The sequence below is a fragment of the Sminthopsis crassicaudata genome, chromosome 3 (assembly GCF_048593235.1).
Source record: "Sminthopsis crassicaudata isolate SCR6 chromosome 3, ASM4859323v1, whole genome shotgun sequence".
NCBI lineage: Eukaryota > Metazoa > Chordata > Mammalia > Dasyuromorphia > Dasyuridae > Sminthopsis > Sminthopsis crassicaudata.
Window position 1 is genome coordinate 579,061,042 of NC_133619.1, and position 16,230 is coordinate 579,077,271.

At 36.6% G+C, this 16,230-nt stretch overlaps 2 protein-coding genes and 1 long non-coding RNA gene across 6 annotated transcripts in view; 2 read left to right on the forward strand and 1 right to left on the reverse strand.

Annotated features, from left to right (window-relative positions):
• Positions 1-16,230, forward strand: part of LOC141563590 (ecto-ADP-ribosyltransferase 5-like) — a 77,877-nt gene that overhangs the window by 29,891 nt on the left and 31,756 nt on the right. The gene's annotated exons all lie outside the window — the stretch shown is intronic.
• LOC141563591 (ecto-ADP-ribosyltransferase 5-like) overlaps positions 1-16,230 on the forward strand; it is a 41,251-nt gene that overhangs the window by 13,513 nt on the left and 11,508 nt on the right. For both annotated transcript variants that reach the window (XM_074304910.1, XM_074304908.1), the window contains exon 2: positions 183-309. In XM_074304910.1, coding sequence (XP_074161011.1) covers positions 247-309 — 63 coding nt within the window. In that variant the 5' untranslated portion in view covers positions 183-246. The remainder of the gene's footprint in view (positions 1-182; positions 310-16,230) is intronic.
• On the reverse strand, positions 305-5,886 carry LOC141563593 (uncharacterized). The gene is made up of 3 exons (XR_012488464.1): positions 5,801-5,886; positions 2,577-2,679; positions 305-377 (listed from the first exon to the last, which is right to left on the reverse strand). It is a non-coding gene; the product is annotated as an uncharacterized LOC141563593 (long non-coding RNA).

Below are 16,230 nucleotides of genomic sequence, written 5' to 3' on the forward strand. Positions count from 1 at the left end.
ATTTTATTGAGGTATAAACCTCATCATTAGGTATTTACCTCATCAATATGAAATCAGTGCAGAAAATTAAGTTGGAATCAGATAGAGAAGCATTTTAAATATCAGAGATGTTTATATTTCATAATAAATAGAAAGACAAACAAGAGGATACCTTTTCAATTTCTCTTTTTTTAATTTCAAAGGTGATATCAAGATTGAAGAAGAAACAACCAGCAATAAGATCTTGGACAGGAACCAAATACCCACATGAAGTACACAATGGTCATCTCCATTGTAGCTGTCCTGATGTTTCAGCTTATTGCATCCGGAGTGAGTAGTCCATGTTACCCACATATACTATGCCTCCTTAAAGCCCAGGAGAACAAAATTGGGTGATCCTAGGGTTCAGACATAAAGAAGCCAGGATGTTAATTAATGTAAGGGATGGAAAATAACACTTAAAAGGGAAAGGATAAAGAACCTAGAACTTATCAATCTGGAAGTTCGAAGGCTGGTTGGTAAATGAACTAAACAGAGCAAGCACCTATTATGTACCTTTCTTTAAGGATCTTAGTGACCAAAAAAAGGAGGGAGGAAGGAGAACTCAGTGATTCTCCCTATTCCAAGAATGTGACTGATATAAATGAATTCATAGGCATTTGTTAAGTACCTGTTAAGTATCTTGCACTATGCTAGGTATCAGGATGAAAAATTTTTTTTTAAAATGAAAGTAGGCTCACTCAAAGTTAATATCTATGGAGGGGATCACAGGTATAGGATTAATTGAAACAAGAAAAAATTAGGTTAGAAGGAAAGAGAAATTCAAAACAGTGAGAATGATTGGATGATAACGCAATTATCCAATGGAAGTATAGGAATTTCAGGACTCAGTCTTTGCATTTTGTTTTTGTTTTATTTTTCTTTAGTCATGTCAAACTCTTTGAGGCCCCATTTTGGGGATTTCTTGGCAAAAGATAATAAGGTGTTTGCCATTTCTTCCTCTAATTCATTTTATAAAGGAAAAAACTGAGGTAAATAAAATGACAAATAGATGACTTGCTCAGTGACATATAGCTAACAAAGTATCTGAGGTCAAATTTGAATTCCTGGCTCCAGGCCATCACTCTATCCACTCTACTACCTGGGTGCCTGAAATTTGCATGAGTCCTATCTAATCAAGTGTAACAATGACTACTCTGATCACCATCTGAAGATCAAGTGTGTGATATTTCAAGCCCTTCACCCAAGTTTTTTTTTTTTTTTTTCTGGTAGTTTTAAGGGCATTACCTTTAAATTAAATGACATTAACCCCTGTCATTAACTCAAGACAACATTGATTATTTTCCCCAAATTTTAGGTGTCCAAGAATCCCAGTTTCATTTAACATCAGATTAACATTTTTAAAAGTATATTTACTTCAAAGGTAGAGCAAAAACAAATAACAATCCTAATACCACCATCACTTTAGTCTCTTGGGAAGGATTAGGGATTAGGAGAACAAAGTTGAACTCACTTCCTAAGTAGTGTTAGTTCCATCAAATTCCAATTCCCCCCCCCCCCCCCCCCCCCCCCCCGTTTCCAAACTTGTGTCCCAGGACCCTAGCTGCTAAGGACTTCCCTTTTGGCTTGATGGCAATATCCAGACTGGATTCCTAGGATCCAATGTCCGCATAATTCAAGCTCTCAAGTCAAGGATTTCACTTCCTCTACCTCAAATTGAAAAGGACAAAGAAAACAAGAAAAAAAAATGCCAAGTCCAATACAGGACCACAAGTCCTAAGGAGAGGGGATAGTGCCCACAGGCCTTTTCCCAATTGCTAAATGATGACTATGCTTTGGATGATCATACCCTTCACTCCAGGACATCACCAAAAATAAAACATGACTATGTCTCTCTCATGTAGATTTAGACAATTATGGTTAGATATCCAATAGAAAAAGGCTGCTCCCTGGCATGTAGCAGGCCACCACCACTCTTCCAGAAGTGAATCCCTAGCTTCCCTGACATGGACACCTACAAGTCAGGGAATCTGGGCATGTGTCAAAGTCCCATTCCATAAATCCTTTAGCTACTTGTGTTCAACCATTCTCTATGCCTTGAATTCTTCTTGCCCTCTAACCTAAATCCTTCTTGTTTAAATTGATTCCATAATCTACGATCCTCTCCCTAGTAGATATTAAGCCCCTTAAAAGGATCAACTATCCCATTTTCTTTTCTTTACATCCTCATAATTAACAATTAACAAGCAATTACTACTTTGTGCCAGGAACTGTGCTAAACAATAGAAATACAAAAAAAAAAAAAAAAAGATAAAAATATTCCCTACCTCTAAGAAGCACATGTTCTTTAAATGATAAGATGATGTAAAAGGACTACATACAAATAAGACATGTAAGTACTTAATAAAATGTCCATTGAATTTAATTGAACAGAATCAAAAGAAGATTCTGATTGGCAATATTTCTGGCCAAGATGATTCTTTCTACAAATAAAAAATCCCACTCATCCAAATAATTTCCAACTCATAATTTTTTTTAGCTTTAATAGTTTTTTTTTATTTTTTTAAATACATGCAAAGATAGTTTTCAACATTCACCTTTGCAAAACCTTGTGTTCCAAATTTTTCTTCTTCTCTTGCCCCGCCTCTTCTCCAAGACAGCATGTGCAATTCTTCTCAACATATGTCTATATTTGTTACACTGCACCAGAAAAACCAGATCAAAAAAGAAAAAAACACAAAGAAGGAAAAGACTTAACAAAGAACAACAACAAAAAGGTGAAAATATTATGCTCTGGTTCATATTCAGTATCCATGTTTCTCGTCTCTGGATGTGAATGGTACTTTCCATCACAAGTCTATTGGAATTGCCTTGAATCACCAAATCCATCACAGTAAATCATCATATAATCTTGTTACTATGTACAGTGTTCTCTTGGTTCTGCTCACTTCTTTTTTTATTAATTTTTTAATTATAATTTTTTGACAGTACATATGCATGGGTAATTTTTTTACAGCATTATCTCTTGTACTCACTTCTTTTCTGAATTTTCCCCTCCCTCCCTCTACCCCTTCCCTTAGATGACAGGCAATCCCATACATGTTAAATGTGTTACAGTATATCCTAGATACAATATATGAATATATATATACATATATATGTATATATACATATATATATATGTAAAACCGATTTTCTTGTCCAGCTCATAATTTACATTAATTATGAACCAAAGATGAGATTCCTTGGCAATGGAAAACAATGCTCCATGGTGAAATTTAGATTTTGATGTACTAGAAGGGGTAGGGGGAAGGAAGGAAAAAATTTGGGGAACACATGGTTTTACAAGGCCGGATGTTGTAAAATTTCTATGCATATGTTTTGAAAATAAAAGACTTTAATTTTAAAAAAAAAAAAAGTTTGACTACCAAATAGAACAATAGACATACTCATATCAGAATAAGCAAATGAGACATCTAATTTCTTGATTTGAACCATAACAATGTAAGGGACATTACACTACTGATCAAATCCTTAGTTCTGACTTCTTTGGGAAATACTGATTGGTGATTATTTCTTTGATTCAAGGAGGAGCAGAGAAAAATATAGAGAGAGGGGAAGAGGGCAGGGGAAGAAGAGAAGAGGAAAGCTAGAAGACAGAGAGAGAGAGACAAAGAGACAGAGATAGTGGAAAAGAGAGAAGAGAGAAGAGAGAGAGAGAGAGAGAGAGAGAGAGAGAGAGAGAGAGAGAATTCAAAATATTAATTCTTGATTTTGAGTTAATGCTACTGATCATCACTCTTGCCCAAGTTCTCAGATGTGGGATTTGAATCTAGGTCCTCTGTCTTAAAGGACAATGAATGCTTTTTTCACCACCAGTTTGCCATAAAAACACAGTTGTGAAAATCATCACTAAATCTCACACAAAAATTGGCAAGAAAAGGAGCCACATTAACATTATAATCACTGGACATGTAGATTCTAGCAAATCCACTTCTAGCGATATCTTTATCTACAAATATGAAAATGATAAGAGAACATTGAGAAGTTCATGAAGGTGACTGTTGAGATGGAAAAAGGTCCTTCTAAGATACCTCGGTCTTGAATAAGCTAAAGGATGAATGTGAATGTAGTATCCCTATTGATATATTCCTGTGGAAATCCGAGACCAGAAAGTATTTTGTGACCATTGTTGATCTTCCTAGGATATAGAAAACTTATCGAGAACATGAATACAGGTACATCTGAGGCTGACTATGCTATCCTGATTTTTGTGGCTAGTGTTAGTGAATTTGAAATTGATTAGACAGACCTGGGGACATGTTCTTCTGACTTAGACAGTAGGTATAAAACACCTATTCTTGGTGTCAACAACATAGATCTCTATCCGCCCCATCATCATCAGAAGAGCTATGAGAAAATTGTTGGGAAAGTCAGTACCTATATTCCCAGCTTCTCAAACTGTGCTTCATAAATCCTTGTAGGGTACTGTAACCAAATATGGGGGTCACAAAATTATGGCTTATTATCAATAAACATTTGATTTGCATACCTATTTTATACTTATATACCTGGAGTCATGTAAAAATTTCTCTGGCAGAAAGGGGTCACAAGTGGAAGTTTAAGAAGCCCTGCCTGTATTAAGAAAATTGGCTAAACCCTGACACAGTAGTTTTTGTAAGCCTTTTTCAGGCTGATTGGTGAAAACATGCTGGAGCCAAGCTCTAATACAAAGCATAGTAAGTCATTTGTAAAGAATATCAAGGCAAGTAGAACTACATATCTTGAAACTTTGGATCACATTGTCCAAGCAGCTCATCCAAAAAACAAGTCTACCCCTCCACGATGTCTACAAGACTGATGATATTGGTACTTTATACACTGTTGGCCTGTTCTAAAACTAGTCAATAATTTACTTCATTCGGTTGAAATGCACCATAAAGTTTTGAGTTAGTCTCTACCTGGGAATAATGTTAGTTTCAATGTCAAAAACATAAACTGTCAGTGATATGCACTTTGGTAATGTGGTAAATGATAACAAGAATGATCCACAGAGGCAAAGTTGAGATGGCAGAAAAAAAGCAGAGTTCTCCCCCAAACTGTTTCAAATATCTTAAAATAATGATACAAAACAAAAGCAGAATCTGCAGAAAAACAGGGTAAAACAATTGTTTAATCCAAGATAACTTAGATCAGCAAGAAAAAAGTATTACTTTGGGGTGATAGTAGAGTGTAATCTAGTGAAAAGTGCACCAATGCAAACCAAGTTCAGAGAACCAGGGGCAGGCCTTGGGGGTGACTGAATCAGTGGCAGCCAGGGTACTTTCCAGACCTATAAGTCCACAGGTGATAAGGGGATTTGACAACAGGTCAGATGGAGATTTACAGGACTCTTTTTGCTGGAACCAAGGGCAGGACTTTGTTGCATTACCTATATTTGGATCTGGGTCATTTGGATCTAGAAGCACTAACACAGCAGATCTTACAGCCACAGGGGAGCAACGACCCTGGTTAAAGTTCAAAGATCAAAAGTCCAAGATCAAAAAGAGTGCATGTGGTCATTTATAAACCACTGCACAGTACAGGATAGTAGTAAACATATCTCTCCCTAGATCATAGCACCTTACAAGGACCAAAAACTTAAAGGTCCCCTGAATCACCTCTGAAAACAGCGGAACAAGAAACTTTCAGATTGCAATAGTAACCACTCCATTTGGGAAAGAGTCCCACTTTAGCATAAAATTAAAAGGTAAGAAATAGGCTAGAAAATGAGCAGAAAAAAAAATTCCATTATAGGAACAAGGAAGATCAAAACACATACTCAGAAGACAGCAAAGTCAAAACTCCTAGTATCAGTGGATGTAAAGTTCTTGAATTGTCAGGGTCTGGTCATCTGCTCAATTATAATCCCTCTCTGGGAGGAGATCTGTAAAATCTTTTCCTCTGTGCTCAGGTTTCTTTGGAGCTCTGAATCTCCTCCAGCTCTTGTCCTTCCCCAAATCAGACTGGTCTCCTTTCAGCCTGCGTGGCATCAAAACTCTATCCCAGAGTTGATTCCTCAGGCCCAATGCTGCCCTTCTTTTATCCTCCAAGAGAATGGGCGTGTAAGAACTGAGTGGGGCGTGGGGAAATACTTCCACCAATGAACTTGCTCCTTTTAGAATTCCTAAGGTATAAACTCCCTTTAAAGGCCTGAACCAAAGGTCTGAGCCAGAGAACTGTCAGGTCAACCTGAGTTCTCACCTTGTCACTGTCCAAACAACATGAGTTCTCACCTTGTCACTGTCCAGACAACCTGAGTTCTCACCTTGTAATCCTAACAAGTGGAAAATATGAATTAGTCTCAAGCCATAGAAAGGCTCAAAAAGAATTTTGAAAATCAAACAAAAAAGTAAAGGAAAAATTAGTAAGAGAAGAAAGAATAATCAAGAAAATCTTGGAGAAAAAAAAAAAAAAACAATACCTTGGTAAACGAGGCACAAAAATATCTAAAGAAAATAACACTTTATGTTCCAAATCACTACTGATCAGAGAAATGCAAATTAAGACAATTCTGAGATATCACTACACACCTGTCAGATTGGCTAAGATGACAGGAACAAATAACGATGAATGTTGGAGGGGATGTGGGAAAACTGGGACACTGATGCATTGTTGGTGGAGTTGTGAAAGAATCCAGCCATTCTGGAGAGCAATTTGGAACTATGCCCAAAAAGTTATCAAACTGTGCATACCCTTTGATCCAGCAGTGCTAGTACTGAGCTTATATCCCAAAGAAATACTAAAGAGGGGAAAGGGACCTGTATGTGCCAAAATGTTTGTGGCAGCTCTTTTCATAGTGGCTAGAAACTGAAAGATGAATGGTTGTCCATCAATTGGAGAATGATTGGGTAAATTATGGTATATGAAGGCTATGGAATATTATTGCTCTGTAAGAAATGACCAGCAGGATGAATTCAGAAAGGTTTGGAGAGACTTGCATGAACTGCTGCTGAGTGAAATGAGCAGAACCAGAAGATCACTATACACTTCAATAACAATACTGTATGAAGATGTATTCTGATGGAAGTGGATATCTTCAACATAAAGAAGATCCAACTCACTTCCAGCTGATCAATGATGGACAGAAACAACTACACCCAGAGAAAGAACACTGGGAATTGAATGTAAAATATTAGCACTACTTTCTATCTACCCAGGTTACTTATACCTTCGGAATCCAATATTTAACATGCAACAAGAAAATTGGATTTACACATATATTATATCTAGGTTATACTGTAATACATGTAAAGTGTATGGGATTGCCTGTCATCTAGGGGAGGAAGTAGAGGAGGGAGGGGAAAATCTGGAAAAATGAATACAAGGTATAATGTTATAAAAAAATTACTCATGCATATATAATGTCAAAAAATTATAATTATAAAATTAATTTCAAAAATTAAGAAATAAATTTTTAAAAAAGAAAACACTTTAAAAACAAAATAGATCAAATTGTAAAAAACACACAAAAATCAAATGAAGAAGAATTTAAGAATTATTGGATCACCTGAAAGCCATAAACAAAATAAAAGAGCCTACACATCATCTTTAAAGAAATTATTAAGTAAAACTTACCTGAGATTCTAGAATCAAAGATTAGATATAGGATAACATTGAAATTGAAAGAATCTACCCATCACCTCCTCAAAGAGATTCCCCAAATGAAAACCCCCAGGAATATTATAGCTAAATTCCAGACCTCCCAGATCAAGGAGAAAATACGGCAAGCAACCAAAAGGAACAATGCAAATATTGTAAAGCCACAGCCCTTTTCATAGTGGCTAGAAACTGGAAATTGAAGGGATGCCCACCAATTAGGGAATGTCTGAATAAATTTTGGTATATGAATGTTATGGAATATTATTGTTCTATAAGAAATGACCAGCAGAATGAATACCAAAAAAAGTTGGAAAGACTTGCATGAACTAATGCTAAGCGAAATGATCAGAACCAGGAGATCATTATACACTTCAACAACAATACTACATATGGCTAGAAACTGGAAAATGAATGGATGCCCATCAATTGGAAAATGGTTGGGTAAATTGTGGTATATGAATGTTATGGAATATTATTGTTCTGTAATAAATGGCCAGCAGGATGAATACAGAGAGGCTTGGAGAGACTTACATCAACTGATGCTGAGTGAAATGAGCAGAACCAGGAGATCATTATATACTTCAATAACAATACTGCATGAGGATGTATTCTGATAGAAGTGGAAATCTTCAACAAAGAGAAGATCTAATTCATTTTCAATTGATCGATGATGGACAGAATCAGCTATACCCAGAGAAGGAACACTGGGAAATGAGGGTAAACTGTTCGCATTTTTGTTTTTCTTCCCAGGTTATTTTTACCTTCTGAATCCAATTCTTCTTGTGCAACAAGAAAACTACAGTTCTGCACATATATATTTTATCCAGGATATACTATAACATATTTAACATGTATAAGACTGCCTGCCATCTGGGGAGGGAGTGGAGGGAGGGAAGGGTAAAGTCAGAACAGAAGTGAGGGCAAGGGATAATGTTGTAAAAAATTACCCATGAATATGTTCTGTCAATAAAAAGTTATAATAATAAAACAACAACAACAACAACAATACTACATGAGGATCGATTCTGATGGATGTGGCTCTCTTCAACAATGATCCAAATCAGTTCCCATTGATTTGTAATGAACAAAACCAGTTATACACAGAGAAAAAACACTGGAAAATGAGTATGGACCACAACATAACATTTCCACTCTTTCTGTTGTTGTTTGCTTGCATTTTTGTTTTTTCTTCTCAGGTTATTTTTACCTTCTTTCTAAATCCAATCTTTCTTGTGCAACAAAATAACTATATAAATACATATACATATATTGTATTTAACATATACTTTAACATATTTAACATGTATGGAACTACCTGCCAACTAGGGGAGGGGGTGGAGGGAAGGAGGGGAAAAGTTGAAACAGAAGTTTTTGCAGGGGTCAATGGTAAAAAATTGCCCATGCATATGTTTTGTATATAAAAAGCTATAAGAAAAAAATATTATAGAGTCACAGTCAAGATAACATAAGATCTAGTGGTTTCTACAATTTAAAACTGGAAGACTGTAAATATGAAACTCAGGAGGGCAAATGAACTAAGATTACCATCAAGAATTTCCTACTGAATAAAACTGAGTATAATTCTTCAAAAGAAAAAAAATGACTTTTCAATGTAGAGGACTTTCAAGCATTGCTGATGAAAAGCCTAGAGCTGAATAGAAATTTTTATTTTCAAATATAAAATGCAAAAGAAGTAAAAGGTAAAAAGTAAAGAGAAATTATAAGGGATTCAATAAGGTTAAATTGTTCATATGCCTATATGGGAAAATGATACTTGTAACTCCTAAAATACTTTGTCATTATTAAAGCAGTTAGGAGTATACATAGAAAGCAGAGATGTGAGTTGAATGTAATGATATGGTTATCTTTTTTAAAAAAATAAAAATTAAGGGAAGAAAAAGAATAATGCACTGGAAGAAGGGGAAAGGGAGAGGTAGAATGTGATAAAATATCTGGAAAAAAAAAAAAGGAGGGACCTGAAAGAGATTTTACAGAGATATAAATGAGGGAAAGAGGAAGGGCAGCACATGAATCTTATTCTCATAGGAATTGACTTAAAGAAGGAATAATAACGCACTAAGTTGGATTATCATACAGGAAGTTAGGTGGAAGAAGGGATAACAGAAAAGGGGAAGCTGATAAAAGGGAAGTCAGTTTGGGGGCCACAAAAATAAGAAGCAAAATACTTTTGAGAATGGACCAGGGTAAAGAAGAGAGAGAAAGAGGAGAATAAACAGGAGGAAAATAGGAGAGAGGAAAATATAAAGTTGGTAATCAATATTGTGAAAAAAATTTCTAGTGAGTTTCTTTGATAAAGACTTTATAACTCAAATATATAGAAAATGCATCAAATTTATAGAAATAAGAGCCATTGTTCAATTGATAAATAGATTGTTTTTGGACAAAGTAATTAAAGTTATCTATTGCCATATAAAAATACTCTAAATTGCTATTGATTAGAAAATTTCTCATTAAAACAACTTGAGCTACTATCTCACATCTATCAAATTGACTAATATGACAGAAAAGGAAAACGACAAATGTTGAAGGGCATATTGGAAAACTAAAACACTAATGTACTGTTACTAAAGTTGTAAACTGATTCAGCTTTTCTGGAGAGTATATGAAACTATGACCAAAGGGTATCCCAAAAAGATAAAAAAGAAAAAGGACCTTTGTGTACAAAAATATTTATACTTGCTTTTTTAGTGGTGTCAAAGAATTGCAAATTAAGAGGATGTCCATCAATTGGTGAATGGAATAAATTGTTGCACATGATTGTGATGGAATATTATTGTGCTTTAAGAAATGATGATCAGGGTCCTTTCCTGCCCAACCTTTCTCCTTCTTTCTTCCTTTCCCCTTCCCTTCCCTACCCTCCCTTCCTCTTTCCCCTTTCCCCTTCCCCATCTCCCCCCAAGTTAGGTTGTTGGGTAGTGGTCATGTATCCTGTGCTGCTGGAGCGCCCCACCACAAAGCAGTGAAACGCAGCTATTGACATTTCTTCCGCCTGCCGCCGTGTTAGGGTCGTGCCGATGCGGCCTCCGGAGGTCACCGACCCATGGATGAGTCGAGAGCCTGACCCAGGGTGAGGAGAAGACTGTCCCCACCCGCCTCCCGCCCGTTTGGATCCTCGCAGCCCGGAAGAGGGGAAGAAATGACCCCTCCCCCCGGTCCCTTCCTTCTGCGGGTAGGGGAGACCAGGTCGAAAGTCGGGGCGGGGTTGGGGAAGGGGGGGCCGACCAAGGGTCTTGAGCCTGAACCTGAACTTGAACCAGAACCTCCCTTCTCCCAGCCTTGCTGCGAGGACTGGGATACCTTTCACCTCCGGAGGCAGCCCTGTGGGTTAGACTTGGATGGTTCGGTCCCTCCTACTTTTCAAATTCTGCGTTCCTATTTTTGGATGGCTTTACCGCGACTCCTCCACCCACGAGTGGCAACATATACCTTCTTCCCTCCAAATTTGCGTGTCTGCATCCTCCCATTGCTCGTTTCTTCCCTCCAAAAGTGACTATTTGAAATTGCTCTCCACCCATTGCACGAATTTCTGCCCTCGGGGACCAAGCCGAACAATTCTAATCTCTGAGCCTGCTATCTCGTTCCCTTCCCCAGTGCCCGAGACCTATTAGGCTGATGAAACCTGTGGACCCCTTCTCAGAATAATGTTTTAAAATGCGTTGAATAAAATACATAGAATTACAAAGGAAACGGGCTATATAGAAATAAAGACGAAATTTCCCCTCCCAAATTCACAGCCTCCTGAAGTGATCCAAGACTTTTCTTCACCAGACTCAACTATCCCTAGGTCTTGGAACTGTTTCTCATGTGGCTGGATCCCAAGATAATTTGCAGAGGAGGAGTGGAGAATCACTATAAATTTTTAAAATGTGATGCACAGAATCAAATACATATATAACATTACATTATAAAGACTCTACAATTTGTAGAATAACGAATCCAACTTTGGGAAGAAAGGAGGAGTATACACTTATACTTACTTCCTGATACTAATAATCAATCCTTCCCTCTATAAAGACTGACCACATAAATACATGTGAAAAATCACTAAGGAACACCTTAACAAAGCAATTAAAAATAGATTTGATTCTTCTTTACCAACCACATAAAGCAGGCAAGATACCTGATATTCCTGGATGTCCAACTCCAGTCTTCCCTATTAAAAAAAAAACCCTCATGACCTGGAATTGTTCCACAAGAACGAATAAAGCATTTCCTGAGTGAGTTTAAAAAGAAAGAAAGAAAGAAAGAAAGAAAGAAAGAAAGAAAGAAAGAAAGAAAGAAAGAAAGAAAGAAAGAAAGAAAGAAAGAAAGAAAGAAAGAAAGAAAGAAAGAAAGAAAGAAAGAAAGAAAGAAAGAAAGAGAGAGAAAGAAAGGAAAGAAAGAAAGAAAGAAAGAAAGAAAGAAAGAAAGAAAGAAAGAAAGAAAGAAAGAAAGAAAAGAAAGAAAGAAAAAAGAAAGAAAAGAAAGAAAGAAAAAAGAAAGAAAAGAAAGAAAGAAAGAAAGAAAGAAAGAAAGAAAGAAAGAAAGGAAAGAAAGAAAAGAAAGAAAGAAAGAAAGAAAGAAAGAAAGAAAGAAAGAAAGAAAGAAAGAAAGAAAGAAAGAAAAAAGAAAGAAAAGAAAAAAGAAAGAAAAGAAAGAAAGAAAAGAAAGAAAGAAAGAAAGAAAGAAAGAAAGAAAGAAAGAAAGAAAGAAAGAAAGAAAGAAAGAAAGAAAGAAAGAAAGAAAGAAAGAAAGAAAGAAAGAAAGAAAGAAAGAAAGAAAGAAAGAAAGAAAGAAAGAAAAGAAAGAAAGAAATGATGATCAGGATGCTCTCAGAAAAACTTGGAAAGACATGAACTGATACAAAGTGAAACGAGCAAAACTAGGAGAATGTTGCAGACACTAATAGCAATCTACTATGAATAATTTAACTATTCTCCACTATACAATGATTTAAGGCAATTATGTAGGACTTATAATGAAAGGCATTATCTATCTCTAGAGAAAGATTGTGGATTCTGAATGCAGATCAAAGATCTTTTTCTTTACTTTCTTATTTTTTGAGGGCTTTTTATGTGTTTTCTCTCACAGAATGACTTAGATGGAAATATGTTTTACATGACTATACATGTATAACCTATATCAAATTGCTTTCCTTCTCAAAGAAGGAGGGACACAAATTGGAACTCAAAATTTAAAGGGAAAAAAAAATCAAGATTACTTTTGACATGTAATTGGGGAAAAAAGAAAATATTAAATAAGAAAACAGAGTAAGAGAACTTGAGGGACAATATTTAAAAAAATAAACTTTCTGTCATCTTCAATTGTGTTATTGAGAAATAAACCATTCAAATGCCTCTTGATGCTATCCCCATCATAATCTTGTCCTGCATGATTATACAGCAAAGCGGTTAAAAACCTTTGTATATCTGTAATCACATTGTAATTGAGCCTGGAGTTTCAATAACTCTACTTCTGCTCCTATTTCCAATGATACTTCCCTTAAATCTTTTATCATCTGATCCAATTGTTCATCTATCTTAGATAGATGATCTTAGATCAAAACCCAGTGAGACATTCCTAGCTAGTTCCTCTATATATCTAGCTTGTACTATACTATTTTCTCCATTACATATGGGCATTGCAAGAGAGACTGATGAAACTATAAGTGAAACCGACAAAGTGATAGAGATGTATCAGCTCTTTTTTCTAATGGGACTAAGGTCTGTTTCCTTCTTTCCTATTAAGGTATTGAACATATGATCAGTCTTAGAACGATACCATTTCTCACTTTTGACAGAAAGCATTGCTACATGAGCTCTAGTGACCACAAATACAGTCTGATTTTCAATTTCAATGTCAAATTCCAACAAGTAACATTGTAAAAACCTAACATTTCTTTGATAACAGAGAGTCTCCCCACATAAATGCCTGTTTCCCTCCCAGACAGGCTTTAATATATGTAATGTTCTTCTCTAAAATATAATCAGTCTCTGGGAGCAGGTTTCTTGGGAAGCTTCTGGAGGCAGCCTTAGTTTCAGTTCAATTCAATCACCCCAGGATTTAAAGGATTTAAAATTCCCAGCCAGGAATTAAAGTCCAAATCCCTTATTTTCTCCTTCAAAGTCTTGAATCTTTTCCTGGGACCCAGTTAGCTTTCTTAGAGGACTATCTCTCTCCTTGGTTCCGAGAGCTCTCTCTGAATGTCTCCAGCCAGCACAAAGGTGGAAGTTGGAATGAATCTTGACTTCTCCTCCCAGAAAGTGGGCTTGTGGATTTCTATGAGCTTGTGTGTCTGGCCCTGAGAGCTTCTTTCTTAATAGTTCTGCCCAACTTGTGAATCTCCTTGACTTGTGAATCTCTTCCTTATATATGCTCTGTAAAGGTGTGAAATCTAATAAGTACTAAGTACATAATCACTTAGCACCTTGTTTTGAGTTCTGGCCTATAACAAATATAGAATTGAATAATTCTTGAGCCATTTGTGCAAGAACCAGGGCCCAAGATGTTTTCCATGTTGCCAAACTGCCAGCAAAATTCTTGAGTGACAAGAATGTTTCCCATGGAGGCTTGTGCTTGTCGCTATGGCAAGGCATCCCCTGAATGCCTAGCATGTATGTCACATGATACCCGATCCTAGTACTACATCTGGTATATGTTCCCCCCATGAGACAATAATAGGCCATGGTGGGCCCATCATGATAGCCCACCTTTTGACCTCTGTTATCAATCTTCATTGTGTATAACACAAGCCTATATATATAGAATGTAATATTCAGGCTAGCTTTCTCGAGGACCTTGGGATCAACCTGAGTCCTTGGTCTTAGGGGAGAAGTGATGAAGGCAAGAGAGCTACCACAAGGCTGGTCAAAGATGTAATGAATCATTTCCAGTCCTTCTCAGCCCTTATATACCTTAGTACAATTACATGAGTACAGCATACTGAATATGTGTGAACTAGAGAACCATTACATCACCATACTAAGCATATATGTGAACTAGAGAACCATCATCTCATCAATTCCACTGAGTTAGCACCTTGTTTCAAGTATCTTTGCTTCCAGTATACTTCTCCAGAGTTCCCCAATATCTGTGATCCTCTACAATAGAAAGCATCTTGTTAGTGATCTTGGGGGCCTGTCTTCTCCTCCTGTTGGATGGTAGCCTCTTCTTCTTTCTTTTCCTCTTCTGCTCTATGGACAACTTTGAGATGTCCAGCAGGAATCCACTGCTGAATGTTTTCTCCTGTGGAGATACAAGTAATGTCCTGGCCCCCACATTTGAACCCTATAGGGTCCTCCTATCTCTTGGAACCCTTTTTCATTACCATAGTCTCATTCTTAGAGGGCCTTCTTAATGAAGATGAAGCATTGTTTTTAGTAATTCTCTGTCTAGTTTTACCATAGAATATTTCATAGCTGGGTTTAAATCTTTCAATTCAAATTTTAAGTAATTAATTATGTACACTGCTTTATCTATATCTTTCTGAGTGACCCTACTTCCATCTCCTTCTTTTTGTTTTTTGATGAATCTCTTCAGGATCTGATTAGTCCTTTCTACAATGGCTTGTCCTGTGGGGTTGTAAGGAATCCCAAATATATGATGTATGGAGAATTCTTGTAAGAACTGTTTTAATATTTTTTAAGTACATGAGGGCCCATTTTTAGTCTGATGGTATGTGGGATACCCATAGAGGCAAAACAGTGAAAGAAATGATTTATCATATGTGAAGCAGTTTCCCCTTTTGAGAGGATGCAGCTACAAAGCCTAAATAAGTATCAACTGTATCATGAATGCATGTTTTCCCCATATGTGTAACATCTACTTGCCATATATTATTTGGCCTATCACCTCTGGGGTTAGTCCTCATCCCTGTAGGTCTTTGAGAATAAGGTACACAAGCTACACATCTTTTTACTATGCTTGCTGCTTCTTGCCAGGACACCCTATACAATCTCCAGAGAGCTCTGGCAGACAAATGCAAATGTTCATGAACTTTTATTGCTTGTTGTAGAAGACAAAGGAAGGATACCTTGTGTAAACACACCATCCACTATTTTATACCCTTCAAATATAGGTCCCAACCCATGCATATGAGAACAGATGTGCAGCATGTAAAAAGGATGGACTCTCATTAAAATCACCTCTTGTACCCCCTGAAACAATGAGAAGATAGGTCCAAAATGAACCTTTATATATGCTGTCTCTATTCTCTGGACCACTCCAACTGCATAGTGGCTATCGGAAATGATATTGCTGTGTTATACAATGAAATACAACTCATTTTTCTGTGTAGAGGTGTAAGGTGTAGTCAGTACATTAGAGATGCCCAATTGTGAGGAATATATGGCTGCTTTATTTTGCTTGCTGGCATCATTGAGCACATTAGAGACTTTAAGTGGATGTGTTTTTGTTTTTGTGGGATGTATATCCATTGCCCCTGTTAGAATGGCAACTGGGTCAGGATTTTTCCTGTACATACCTCTCCTAACCCTAACAAAATGGTCCAGGTTTCCTGAGTAGTTATTAAGCAATCCAATCTATTGTCTATGTTAATCCATATAATTCCTGTTTTTGAGCAATGTTTGCCTCACTATTTCAGCTGCCATA